Source organism: Nannospalax galili, unplaced genomic scaffold (genome assembly GCF_000622305.1).
Source record: "Nannospalax galili isolate Female #2095 unplaced genomic scaffold, S.galili_v1.0 scaffold853, whole genome shotgun sequence".
Classification (NCBI taxonomy): Eukaryota; Metazoa; Chordata; class Mammalia; order Rodentia; family Spalacidae; genus Nannospalax; species Nannospalax galili.
Window position 1 is genome coordinate 974,647 of NW_008332825.1, and position 13,338 is coordinate 987,984.

General features: G+C 49.6%; 1 protein-coding gene across 1 annotated transcript; it reads left to right on the forward strand.

Moving 5' to 3' along the window:
* Positions 1–1,025: 1,025 nt before the first annotated feature.
* Tacr2 (tachykinin receptor 2) lies at positions 1,026–13,115 on the forward strand. The gene is made up of 5 exons (XM_008827809.1): positions 1,026–1,595; positions 6,422–6,616; positions 10,733–10,886; positions 11,684–11,880; positions 12,878–13,115. The coding sequence occupies exons 1-5, from the start codon at positions 1,204–1,206 to the stop codon at positions 13,092–13,094; spliced, it is 1,155 nt and encodes a 384-aa protein (XP_008826031.1). The 5' UTR covers positions 1,026–1,203; the 3' UTR covers positions 13,095–13,115.
* The last annotated feature ends 223 nt before the right edge of the window (positions 13,116–13,338 follow it).

The window sequence follows — 13,338 nt, forward strand, 5'->3', positions numbered from 1 at the left end:
TGACCTGGAACTCACTATATAGACCAGGCTGGCCTTGAATTCACAGAGATCTGCCTGCCTTTACCCCCAAGTGCTGGGATTAAAAGCATGTGCCACCACATCCAGCCTTGAAACTTCTAATTTTACACCCAAGGAAACTGAGGCTTAAGATGACAAATGAGCAGAATCAATAGAAGTCAGTAAGTCAGTAAGTCAGGGCAGAGGCGGGGTCCCAGAACCCAGCCCTCTCAGCTACCTCTCATCATTCACTGTCACTCCCATAAAACACACCCTTATATCCCCTGGATATTTCTGAACACCCCCACTAAGACTTGCTTTTCAATTAGATTAAGTTTCCTGGGGGCTACCGGCCTGGGCTGAGAGTCACTCTCCCAAATGCCAACACGAATCACTTGGTAGGGCAGTTCCTGCTTGGGCAGAATGTAAACACCATGGTCGCATTCCCTCCATGCCACCCCCACCCCGGCTGTGCCTCACTCCCTAAGATCTCTCTTTGCTCCCCAGTGGGTCCTAAATCTCTCTAGAGACAAAGCCCAGCCATTTAAGCAGGGGGTGGAAAGAGGGCGGGAGAAAAAGCTCAACCTCAGAGCAGGCAGCACCTCTGCCAAGGCATGCGCCTGCCCTGCAGGGAGGGGCTGGGAGCAGCAGCCCAGGGCTGGCAGTGCTGGGAGTGTTAGCCGGGCATGCACTACAAAGCCTGGAGCCACCACCTGCTACATACACAGTTGGCTTGTGGGACCCACAGACTCCTGCTGCGCACACCTCTCATCTGGAATGTTCCTTGAATAGCATTGAGAGATCTGGGTTCAAGTTCTGGCTTGTCACCAATTTCCTGAGCGCCCTTGTCCAGATGTGTCCCCTCTTGGACTCTCAAACTTCTGTCTCTGCAGAGAAGGCGATGAGCTGACATGTGATAAGGATGTCTCCTGCTCAGAAACTGTGCTTTGAATTCTAGATCTCCACCTGATGTTTGAGAGGTCAGACTGGGACTCGACTAGTGAGAGATCGGACTGGGATTTGACTAGGCTTTGTGCTCAGAGTGACTCATTTCTGTTGAGTCCTAGGCGTGGTCTCCTGACTACACGTGCCTGGTTTTGTATCTTCCTCACCTAATATATCTACATGTCAAAGAGGATTTCTCTTCTGTAGCAATCCTGGGGGAGCTGCACAGCCAGGTCCTGTGTCCCAGCCCCAGAAACAGCCATGGGAGCCCGTGTCCTTGCAACTGACACCAACATCTCGTCTGGCCTTGAGAGCAACACCACGGGCATTACAGCCTTCTCCATGCCGGCCTGGCAGCTGGCACTGTGGGCCACAGTGTACCTGGCGCTGGTGGTGGTGGCTGTGACAGGCAACGCCACAGTTATCTGGATCATCCTGGCCCATGAGAGGATGCGCACAGTCACCAACTACTTCATCATCAACTTGGCTTTGGCTGACCTCTGCATGGCTGCCTTCAACACTGCCTTCAACTTCGTCTATGCCAGCCACAACATCTGGTACTTTGGCCGTGCCTTTTGCTACTTCCAGAACCTCTTCCCCATCACAGCCATGTTCGTCAGCATCTACTCCATGACGGCCATTGCTGCTGACAGGCAAGAGGGAGCAGCAGGGAAGGGGGTGGGTGTCTCACTTTGCTAAGGCTCAGGCAGAGTGGAGACTGGCCTGGGAGGGTCCCATAGCGAGGTGGGGGACAGGCCAGGGAATTGCCTCCCAGTCTTGATCTTGATTCAGAGCTGTGGAGCTGGAAGACAGGGGAATGTGGGGCTAAAATAGGGAGAGTTGAAGTTAGGCATGAGAACGACTTTGCCCTTGAAGGTTGCCTAACGCTGTCTGGGAAGATGCTCCGGGTGACTTCTAAAGTGCACTTCTCTGTGTCTTGCTATCTTTCTAGAACTCTAAGGAAATTACTCTTATTGATTTTGTATGTTGGAAATACAAGGTGTGTTGTGTGAGGCCAGAATGCTGCATCTGCTTAGAACAGGCCTATTTTTCTGATGCTGCTTATGTGGGTTGCTGACTGCGACATTCGGAGGGGTGAGCCTAGGATCAGGGTGGAGGAAGTTGCATCAGGCCCACCAGGGACTAGTAGGACTCAGATGAAGGAGGATTTGAGGGATCAGGGAGCCACTGACAGCCAATAGAATGGGGTGAGGGGAAGACACATTAGTACAGGGCAGGCAGGGCCAGGGCTCTGGGACCTTCAGGCACATAGAGTTCTCATGGTGCTGGTTGGATAGATGTGAATCTCTCCATCTTCCTTCACTGGCCCCACCTCAACTTTCCCAGTAATCATCACACACAGCCTCTCACACTGCACTATAAATGTTTTAATACGGAGTTTTCTGGAGATTTCCTTTGAGACAATGTCTTCTACTCACTAACAATGAGAAGAGTGTAGTTTAGTTTGTAGACTGCTTGCTGAGCATTCATGAAGCACTATGTTGATCCTCAGCACTGATTTGACAGAGTATGGTGGTGCGTGCCTCTAATCCCCACTCTCAAGAGGTGAAGGCAGGAGGATCAAGGAGTTCAATATCATCCTAGGCTACATAGCAGTTTGAGGCTAGCCTGGGCTACATAAGGCCCAACTTCTAATTTTATACCCAAGGAAACTGAGATAATCAGGGACATCCAAGGTCAACCATCAAGTCAGAGTCAGAGCAAGGGGCCTGGAACCCTGTGAGCTGCAGGCACAAGGGAAAGTCTTTCAAACTAGGGCTGGCCTCCACCAAACATCCCCTCCTGCTCCCTGTATATTTGAGGATGTCCCTTAAGTGTTTCTTTTCAGTCATGTAGCAAAAGCTGGGAGCTTCTGCGGTGTCAGACACAGTTCCAGGTGCTGGGGTCCGCCGCCAATGGGAAGAAACAACTTCAGAACATTGTCAGAGCTTCCATTTCAGAGGGAGGCTGGGCTGAAGAAGGCAGGGTGGGATCCTGGAGGCTGAGCAGGAGGCTGGTAATGCAGGGACGAGAGTAGGGGCTTGGATCAGGTTGACCAGAGCTGAGACTTAACACTCCTTTAAAGAAATTTTTTGCATTTATTTATTGGGTGTGTGCATGTGGGTACGTGTGTGCATGTGTGTGTCTATGTGTCTGTGTGTGCATGTGTGTTTGCCATGGCATGCATGTGGCAGTCAGAGAAGAACTTATGGGAGTCAGTTCCCTCCTTCCACCATGTGAGTCCTAGGGATGGCATTTAGGTTAGCAGGCTTGGCGGCAAGTGCCTTTATCTGCTGAGCCATCTCACCGGCCCCCTTTCTTCATTTCTTCGTTCAATAAATACCTCAGTGTCTGCTGAGTAGATATCATTCTGGGTATTAGTTGGGGGAACACCCATGTATGTGCCTGCTGTGGTGAGAATTTAAATCCTAAGTCCGGGAACAAATAAACTGTACATTGTATGCGATCATGAGCGCTGTGGACAAATATTAGCTCAAGGAAAGGGATCTTGGGCTGCCAGGATGTATACACTAGAGTAGGGAAGATATAGACTTAAATGGGCGTCAGAGTGGGTCTCGTTGCAAGGGCGGGATCTGAGTAAAGACAGGAGGAAATCGCACAGTCAGACAGAAGGGTTCTAGCAGGGGGCAGTGAACATTCCAGGCAGAAGAAAGACGGCAGTATTTGCTGGACATGAACTTCCTTCCTTCCTTCCTTCCTTCCTTCCTTTCTTCAGAGATCTTTTTTTTTCAAAAAGGGTTTCACTATGTAGCTCAGACTGGGTTCCATCTCACAGAGATCTGCCTGCCCCTCTATCCCCAGTGCTGGGACTAAAGGTGTGCACCACTATGCCCAGCTTCAGGTCACAATTTAACACCCAAGATGCTGTGATGTGAACATCAAGCAGGCAAGGGACACACAAGATCCAAAGCCACGCTATAGTCTACTGTCCCCGCCTCGTTTCAAGGCTTGGGTTCATCCCAGAGAGGAAGGGCCAGGCATCATCCAGGACTAAAACAATTTTGGTGAATTTAAAGGTGGTAAATGCACATTCATATGCAGACACACCACTTCCTTCACACAAGCCAAGTGTAGGAATGACTAGTATCATTTCATAGAGGCAAAATGGAGGTCCAAAGAGCTAATAGGGCTGTTTGTTTATGACCTTGTTGCCAGAAAGCAGTGGAGACAGGATTCAATCCACATCAGTCTGATTCCAAAGTCCTGAGACCTGTCCCTCCACTAACAAGGTCAGTGATCTGTTCTTCTCACCCAGACTTATTTTATATTTTGCTAACTGTGCTTCAGTATGATTGATAGTCTTTGTAATCCCATTTATTATAATTTCTTTATATTAAAAGTTTTATTCTGGGCCTGGGGTGAAGGCTCCATCAGTAAAATGCTTGCGGTGCAAGTATGAAGACCTGAGCTCCATCCCTAGAATCAATGTGAAAAAACCAGGCATGGTGGCCCACGTTTGTAATCCCTGTGCAAGAGGAAGCTTGAAACAGGAGGCTTCCTGGGGCTTGCTGGCTAGTCAGCCTAGCCAAATTGGTGATTTCCAGGCCAGTGACAGACCTTGTCTCAAAAAATAAGGTGGACAGTGTCCTAAGGGACAATACCTGAGGTTAATCTCTGATCTCCACACACCTGCACATATACCTGCATACACAGGCACATGCATGCATTCACACACACACACACACACACACACACAGAGACATACAAACCATATCTGTCTGTCATGGTGGTGCATGTCTGTGATCCCAGCACTTGAGAGTTTGAAGTCGGCATGGTCTACATAGTGAGTTCCAGGCCAGCCAAGACTACATAGTGAGACTTTATCTCAAAAACAGACATATAGGGGCTAAAGAGATGGCTCAGTGGTTAAGAGCACTGGCTGTTCTTGCAGAAGACCCAGGTTCAAATCCCAGCACCCACATGGTGGCTAACAATGGTCTGTAACTGCAGCTCCAGGGGATCTGACGCCCTCTTCTGTCTTCCCTGGGCTCTGCACATGGGTGCACTTACATACATGCACACATAACACTCATACACATAAAATAAATGTAAAAACACCCCAAAAAACATGGTTTCCAATCTGGTCTCACCTTATTGCTCTGCTGAGAGGAAACCAAAGCCCCAGGTCAGACTGTTGTTGGGAGAGTGGGGCTTTGTCCTTGGTGAATGATGCCTTTCAGTCCTTTGACCTTCAAAAAGCAAGTAGCTGGCCTTCTTTAATTGGGCCCTAGGCCCGTGAGGCTTGAGTCCTTAGTAGGTCCAGGGCACTCCTACAGTGGCCATGTGGATCCTGGGGTAGAAGAAGCAGAGAAAACCAGGGACAGACAGCTGGGACCAACCAGGGTTGCCTCTTCTAAGCTGGTGGTCCTCTGCTTCCCCTTGTTCATGTCTCCTGATGTGGAAAATGGAGATGAAAATCACCACCTAAGACCGCTGCATTGTAACCTCCTCCCACCCCAGGAGGGCATCAGCTGAGCCCGGTCCAGCCAACTTCACCAAGAAGGTGGTATGTGGCTTGGGCTTCACTGCATACAGAGAGGAAGGCGGAGCTCCAGGAGGAGAGGAGAGGAAAGCCCACAGAGGGCCGTGCAGGTTATTCCAGGGAAAGGTCGAGAAGAAGCTGCACAGTGCATTAGTCACGGGCAGCATTTAAAGATTTAGGCCTGTGCTATCCTAGGTGTTCCAGTTCGGTTTATATAAGGAGCTCAGTTGGTAGAGTGCTCACCTAGCATGCATAAAGCCCTGGGTTCGAGGCCCAGTACTGCATAAACCAGGCATGAGAATATGTGCCTGAAATTCCCATGCACAAGAGGTGTAGGCCAGAAGACCAGAAGTTCAAAGTCGTTCTTGGCTACATAGGAAGCTCGAGGTCAGCCTGAGCTACATGACAATTTGTCTCAAAGGAAAATAAAATAGAATAAACTCAAATCTTTCAGTCTTAGCCACGCTGTCTATGCTCCTTGGCCCATGTGTATTGAGTTGTTACTTAACAGGACCCTGCATGTGTTGGACATCGCCACTGCTGCACAAAGCTCTGGAGGACATCACTAGTTTGGGCTTTGTTCAGGAGATTGTCATATTATGTGGAATAGAAGAGGGACAGCCTAGAGGCTGAGGGTGCAGATGCTCAGTTAGAGCGGAGCCTCAGGCTAATGTTAGACACTCTGTCCCACTGCAAGTTGGATCACAGTGTGGTTGCTCGGCTACCTGTGACGGTCCAGGGATCTGTCAAGGCCCAGAGGGAGGCAGTGAGTTGGGTGCTTGGGCTAGATTCTAGGGCTGGAAGCAATCACCAGTCCCTCACTCCACCCCAGTTCTCTGAAGATTGGGTGGGACTTCATCATCAGCACACAGTGGTATGGAGAAGGGTTGGAGGGTATGGGCCTGGGCAGGGAAAAGGAGGAGGGGAAGGTTTGCTGTGAGAATGCCCGCTGCTCACACTGTGCCCTGCCCACAGGTACATGGCCATCGTCCATCCCTTTCAGCCACGGCTGTCAGCTCCTGGCACCAAGGCAGTTATCGCTGGCATCTGGCTGGTTGCCCTGGCTCTTGCCTTCCCCCAGTGCTTCTACTCCACCATCACTGTGGACCAAGGAGCCACCAAGTGTGTGGTAGCCTGGCCTAAGGACAGCGGGGGCAAGATGCTCCTCTTGTAAGCCCCCTTGGGGATAAGGGTGGGGCACATGTACTTGCATGTTGACTCATGTCTTTGTGTGACTGACGATGTGTACAGGCCTCTGGGAGCACATATGTGACTTTGTGAGTGCAGTTTTATTCTGAGCCTCCACAAGTAACAGTGAGGAGCTGGGGACATGGCTCAGTTGGTAGCATGCTTGCCTAGCTTGCAGAAACCCCGAGTTTGATCCCTAGCACTACATAAACCAGGTGTGGTGGTGCACATGTACAATCCCAGCACCCAGGGTGTAGAGGCAGAAATTCCAAGTTATCTTCCTCTACATAGCATGTTCAGAGTCGGCCTGGGATTCATAAGATCCTGATACAAAACAAAACAACAAAAGTTAACAGCAAGGCCATACCCCAACAAACCTACTGTAAGTGGAAAATATCCCCTGTAGAATGTGGGTAATCTCAAGACTGTAGCCTAGTGGGAGCCACAGTGCACTGCTACCGCCTTGAGAGAAGCTCAAGGAAAAAGGTACAGAATCAAGGTGTGGCTGCTGCTGAACATTTGTTGCTTTTCTGTCTCCAGAAAGTTAAGTCATTGAGTCAAACCATCATAAGTTGGGGACTGTCTGTACTAAAAACAATGCCAAGTGCCAGGCCCATTCTAAGTACTTATATTGACCCTTAAATTTCTTTATTTATTTTTATTTTTTAGGTGTATGAGTGTTTTGCCTGCATGTACCTAAGTGTACCATATGCATGCTGTACCTACAGAGGCCAGAAAAGGGTGTTGGAGCCCCTGGAACTGGAGTTACAGATGGTTATTAGCCACCATGTGGATGCTGGGAACTGAACATGGATCCTCTGCAAGAGCAGCCAGTGCTCTTAACCACTGAGCCTTCTTTCCTAAAGGTTTGTTTTTATTGACACTTTTAATTTTCTTAAAGTTATAGGACAAGTATTATTGTTATTTTTATTTACTTTGGTAGTCTAAAAAATGTGTGTGTGTGTGTGTGTGCACGCACACCACATGTGTGTGGGTGCCCTCCGAGGCCAGAAGAGGGCATCGGACCCCCTGGAGCTGGAATCACAAGCAGTTGTGAACTGCCCCATGTGGGTGCTAGGAACCTCTGGAAGAGTAGCAAGTGCTCTTAAACCACTGAAACATCACTCAAGGTTTGGTGGGCTCTTTGTTGTTTGTTTAATTTTAAGACAGGGTGCTGGCTTTGGTGTCACCCACTGACTTTATGTGGTACTGGAGATGGAACCAAGGGCCTTGTGCATACTAGACAAGCACTATACCAACTAAGCTACACCCCAAGGCCCCTTATTTTGGTTTTGAGACAGTCAAGTAGTCCCCAGCTGGCCTGGAACTCTGATCTTCTACCTCCATCTCCCAAGTGCTGTGATTACAGGTCACCACCACCACACCCCATAAATGTGTCATTATTCCATTTGGGGGGGCAGAGGAGAAACCATATGGCATGATGTGCCCCAGACGATACAGTAGGGGTGGTGAAGCAGGGACCCAACTGCTGGCAGCCTGCCTCAGAGCCCAATCTGACCGCCTCAGCAAGGCTGAACGTGAGCTGAATAAGCACTGTGTGTGTGCCTGTGTCTGTATGTGTTAACAGATTGTGTGTGCACGTGTGTACAGTATATTGAAAGGTAAATGCCAGACAGTCATGGCATCCTGCCTGCAATCCTGGCACTCAGGAGGTGAAGATGGGGGAGCACCTGGCTAGCTAGACCAGCCACATCAGTGAGCTCTGGGTTCAAGTGAGAGATTCTGCTGCAATACATTAGGTGGAGAGCAACTGAGGAAGACACCTGGATGTCACATACATGTGCACCCCCTTACATTCAAACACACATGCATGCATACCCTTCACGCATGCATACCACACATATACATACAAAAAAAGGGGGGCGGAGAAAGAAAGATAAAGGGTGGATAGGGCCTCAGATTCATTCCTGGTTGCTCCAAGGGCCCCTGGGTAGGCCTGCCCAGGAGTCAGTCTGAAGCTGTGGTGTATCCAGGAGACTGCAGCGTCCTTAGAAATGGAGCCAGTGATATGTGTCCCAAAGGAAACAAAAAGCATCAGTACAACCTGGGCATTCTCCCTGGGACTGGGTAGGTGCAGTGGCGTGTGGGCCATGTGCTCAAAGGCATTTGCTGACACAGCCATGTTCCCAAGAACATGGGAACAGAGGCACGAAGCAGAGGACACAGTGGCTGTGCAGTGTGGAACTCTCCCCTGCCCATTTCTGGATAGGGTTGATGTTACAGGGTGGCTTCTATCCATATAATATCCTATATAATCTAGTTAATATGTATATATCATATATACGTGTATGTTCCTGTACACACTACATACCTCTACACACACATGGTTCTGGGAGAAAACATAAATTGTTAATAGTTTAGGAACTCTAGCTTTCCTGCTTAATGGTTTTTATTTTTTGAGACAGTATCATGTATCCCAGGCTGGCCTCAGACATGCTATGTAGCCAAGGATGACCTTGAACTCTCTATCCTCCTGCCTCCATCTCCCAGCTGCTGGGATTATAGGCATGTGCCACCACATCAAGTTTATTGTATTTTATGTTTTGTGAAGTTTCCTCATTTGTTTTGCTTTGTTTTGTTTGAGACAGGCACTCCCTACAGCCCCAGCTGGCCTGGAACTCACTATATAGACCAGGCTGGCCTTGAATTCACAGACATTTGCCTGCCTCTACCTCCCAAGTGTGCCATCATGACCAGCTCAAGATTTATTTATTTTTATTTTATGTATATGACAGCTTTGCTTGCATGTATGTCTGTGTACCATGTGCACACACATACACACACACCATGTGCCTGGTGCCCTTAGAAGCCAGAAGCAGCTGTCAAATCCTCTGGAACTAGAGTTACAATGGGTTGCTGGCTACTATGTGAATGTCTGTCTGCCTTTGCCTCCTGAGTGTTGGGACTGTGTGTCACAAAGCCTGGCTAAAGATTTTTTAAACATTTTTTTCACTTTTTAAATAAAATTTTAAAAAAATTGTGTGTAGGGGTATGAGCACATGAGTGCTGGTGCCTGTGGAAGCCAGAGGCTTCAAATCTCCTGGATCTGGAGTCATAGGCGGTTGTGAGCCTCCCGATGTAGGTGCTGGGACTTAGGTCCTCTGGAAGAACAGCACACACTCTTAACCACTGAACTGTCTCTCCAGCCTGAAAGATTATTATTTAAAAGTATTTTTAGCCAGGCGTGGTGGGACATGGCTTTAATCCCAGCACTTGGGAGGCAGAAGCAGGTGGATCTCTGTGAGTTCAAGGCCAGTCTGGTCTACGTAGTGAGTTCCAGGACAGCTGGGGCTAGAGGGAGATCCTGTCTCAAAAAGACCAAAAAAAATTTTTTTGATTTATTATTTTTATGTGTATGAGTGTATTGCCTGCATGTATGTAAATGCACTTGTGTCATGACCACGGATTTCAGAAGATGGCGTCAGATCCTCTGGAACTGTAGTTATGGATGGTTGTTAGCTACCATGTGAGTGCTGGGAATTGAACCCTGGTCCTCTGCAGGAGCAGCCAGTGCTGAGCCATCTCTCCAGCCCCTAAAGATTATTTTTTAAAGTGTGTGTGTGTGCGCGTGCGTGCATGCATGTGTGTGTCTGTGTGTGTGTGCGTGCGTGCATGCGTGTCTGTGCGTGTGTGTGCGTGCGTGTGTGTGCATGCGTGCGTGTGTGTGTGCGTGTGTGTCTGTGCATGTGTGTGTGTGCGTGCGCACGTGTGTGTGTGTGTGTGTGTGTGAGTCTTGTGGCGGTCAGAGGATAGTTTTTGGGAGTGGGTTTTCTTTCACACGTGGGTTCCAGGACTTGGGTTGTCAAGCTTGGCACCCATCATGTTTATATTTTAAACAAACATAAAATGCAGTTTGCTTTCCCTTCTTTCCTTTTTAAGCACTTGACGGTTATAAGGAAGACGGGGCTAATGATGGTGACTTTTGCAGGAAAAGCCCTCTTTGGGTACATATGCTAGCCAGTGTTGTTTTAATTTTTCTTTAAACTGAACCCCAGAGTGGGGCAGCATGGTGGGGTCATGGAATCCAAAGAGGCCGAGTCACGCTGTCACCTGCTGCCTCCCTGGCTCTCTCTCCAGGTACCATCTTCTGGTGTTGGCCCTCATCTACTTCCTTCCTCTGGTGGTGATGTTTGTGGCTTACAGCATCATCGGTCTCACCCTGTGGAAGCGTGCAGTCCCCGGTCATCAGGCGCACGGTGCCAACCTGCGTCACCTTCAGGCCAAGAAGAAGGTTTGAGCCGGGCGCAGATTTGGCAAGCCCTGCCCTGGGGAACCACCTGGGGCCCAAAGCCTGCCCACTAGTGAGGCACCAACCAACACAAGAGCCAAGTCTCTTGCTAGAGTCCTCAAATACGGGAACTATAGGCTTGGGTGATCTGGAGGCTGATCTTAGACCTGTATTTCCCTGTTCTAATGCCAGGCACTTTAGTGGGTGGCTAAGGGAGGTATGCAGACATGGGGATACTATCTTGGTATCCCTCTTACTGGGGAATTGGTACCCCTTTGCCATCTCCAGCTTGCCTTTCAGTTCTCAAGGTGCTGGGCAGAGGCAGTGCAGGAATGGGTATGCCTGGAGAGGCCAGGCATGTGGAGGTCTCAGGGACTAAGTAGAAGCTAGGGTGCTTGGTTGGAACTTCACTGTCCACAGGTAGAAGGGCTATAGCAGGAAAAGATCCAGGAGGGGAGCCATTTGGGTCCCAGAGCTTGGGCCCTCCCAAGGGAGGGGTTGAGAGGGAGAGAGCTCCTCCAGGGAAAAGGGTCCTGGACACCTTATAGGAGTGGACCACAGAACTGGGCTGCTAGACATGAGAAATTCAATGAAGGACAGCAGTGTGGGCAGACCTGAGTAGATGTCCTGTGGTGGTGGTGCTGGAGGGGGTTACACAAGTGCCTGGGAAGTATAAGTTCCAGGGGACAGAGGCAGGAGAGGTAGACGGGGTCTGATTATGGAAGGCTCCCCAGGCTGGTAGGAGGGCTAAGGTTTGGGACTCAGGGGCCAAGGACTGACCTGTGCCTCTCCCTGACCAGTTTGTGAAAGCCATGGTGTTAGTGGTGGTGACATTTGCAGTCTGCTGGCTGCCCTACCACCTCTACTTCATCCTGGGCAGCTTCCAAGAGGACATCTACTACCACAAGTTCATCCAGCAGGTCTACCTGGCGCTCTTCTGGCTGGCCATGAGCTCCACCATGTACAATCCCGTTATCTACTGCTGTCTCAACCACAGGTGAGTCTGGCCCTGGCTCTGCCCTCCACCAGTGCAGTGCTGGGGACAGAACCCAGGGCTTCTTGCATGCGAGGCAAGCATTCCACCAAGTTACATTCCTAGTTGCATTGATGCATGTATATTTTAACATCCCCAGTCCCTTAAAAAACTTTATTTTTTTGCATGTATGTGTGTGTATGTATGACACGTGTGCATGTCCATGGAGGCCAGAAGATGTCAGGTCCTCCAGAGCTGGGGTTACAGACAGTTGTGAGCCCCATGACATGGGTGCTGGGAACCAAACTCGGGTCCTCTGCAACAGCAGTATGAATGCTTAACCACTGAGTCATCTCTCCAGCACCCCTTTTTCTTGAGACAGGGTCTCACTAAGCTGCCTAAGCAGGCAGGACTTGAACTTGGATCCTCTGGTCCCACTCTCCTGAGTAGGTGGAATTACAGGCCTGTACCACCAGGCCTGAATGAGAACTGTTCATTTTCTAACCAAATATACCCACACTTGGTAGTGCCACATGTTAATTTTCCTTTGAAGCAGTTCCTGGGGGTAACATCCCTGTTCCACCCTCATGGCCAGAGCCCCAATTCTTTTTTAAAACAGGTTTCTCTTTGAATTCCCCATTAGAAGCCAGTTAAGTCAGATCAGAAAATCTGTTGTTTCTCTGTAATTGTGTTTGATTTACCTCCCCTTCTTCCTCCTTCTCTCTCTCCCTCCCTCTTTGAGGCAGGGTCTCATTTGGCTAGCCTGGAGCTCTCAGTGATCCTCTGGCCTCTGATGGGATTACAGGCATGAGCCCCACACACTGGTTTTTCTGACTATTCCTAAAAACCAAATCTCAAGCATACATCTCTCAACAGCCCTGAGCCTTTGGTGGGCTCTTCAAAGCAAGGCAGTGACAATCCTTGGCAAGGGTGCAGATCTCCTGGAGCCGGGAGCAGTCACATGGCAGCTTGTTCCTGTACCCCTAATTCCCTTGCTTAAGGTGACCTCCCCATCCCCCAGGTTTCGCTCTGGATTCCGGCTGGCTTTCCGGTGCTGCCCCTGGGTGACACCAACTGAGGAAGACAGGCTGGAACTGAATCACACTCCATCCCTTTCCATGAGGGTCAACAGGTGTCACACAAAAGAGACTTTGTTTATGACTGGGGATGTGAACCCCTCGGAGGCTACCAATGGGCAGGCTGGGAGTCCACAAGATGGGGAACCTGAGGGACCCTGAAGGCCTTGAGCCCATCTGCAGGGCCAGGCTTAGCACCCTTTGTGAAGCAGTTGATGGAGAAACCCAGATGTGATAGTTTGTCCCATGTCCCACCCTTCAGTACACTGATGGGAAAACAAGATGGTGCCTGGAATCCCACAGGGGATGCTGACTCAGATCTCAAGAGTCCAGCCACCCAGTGTGATGCTCCAGGGATCCAGGAAGGGATCCTGACAACTGAAAACCAGCACTTAGCTAATCCAGG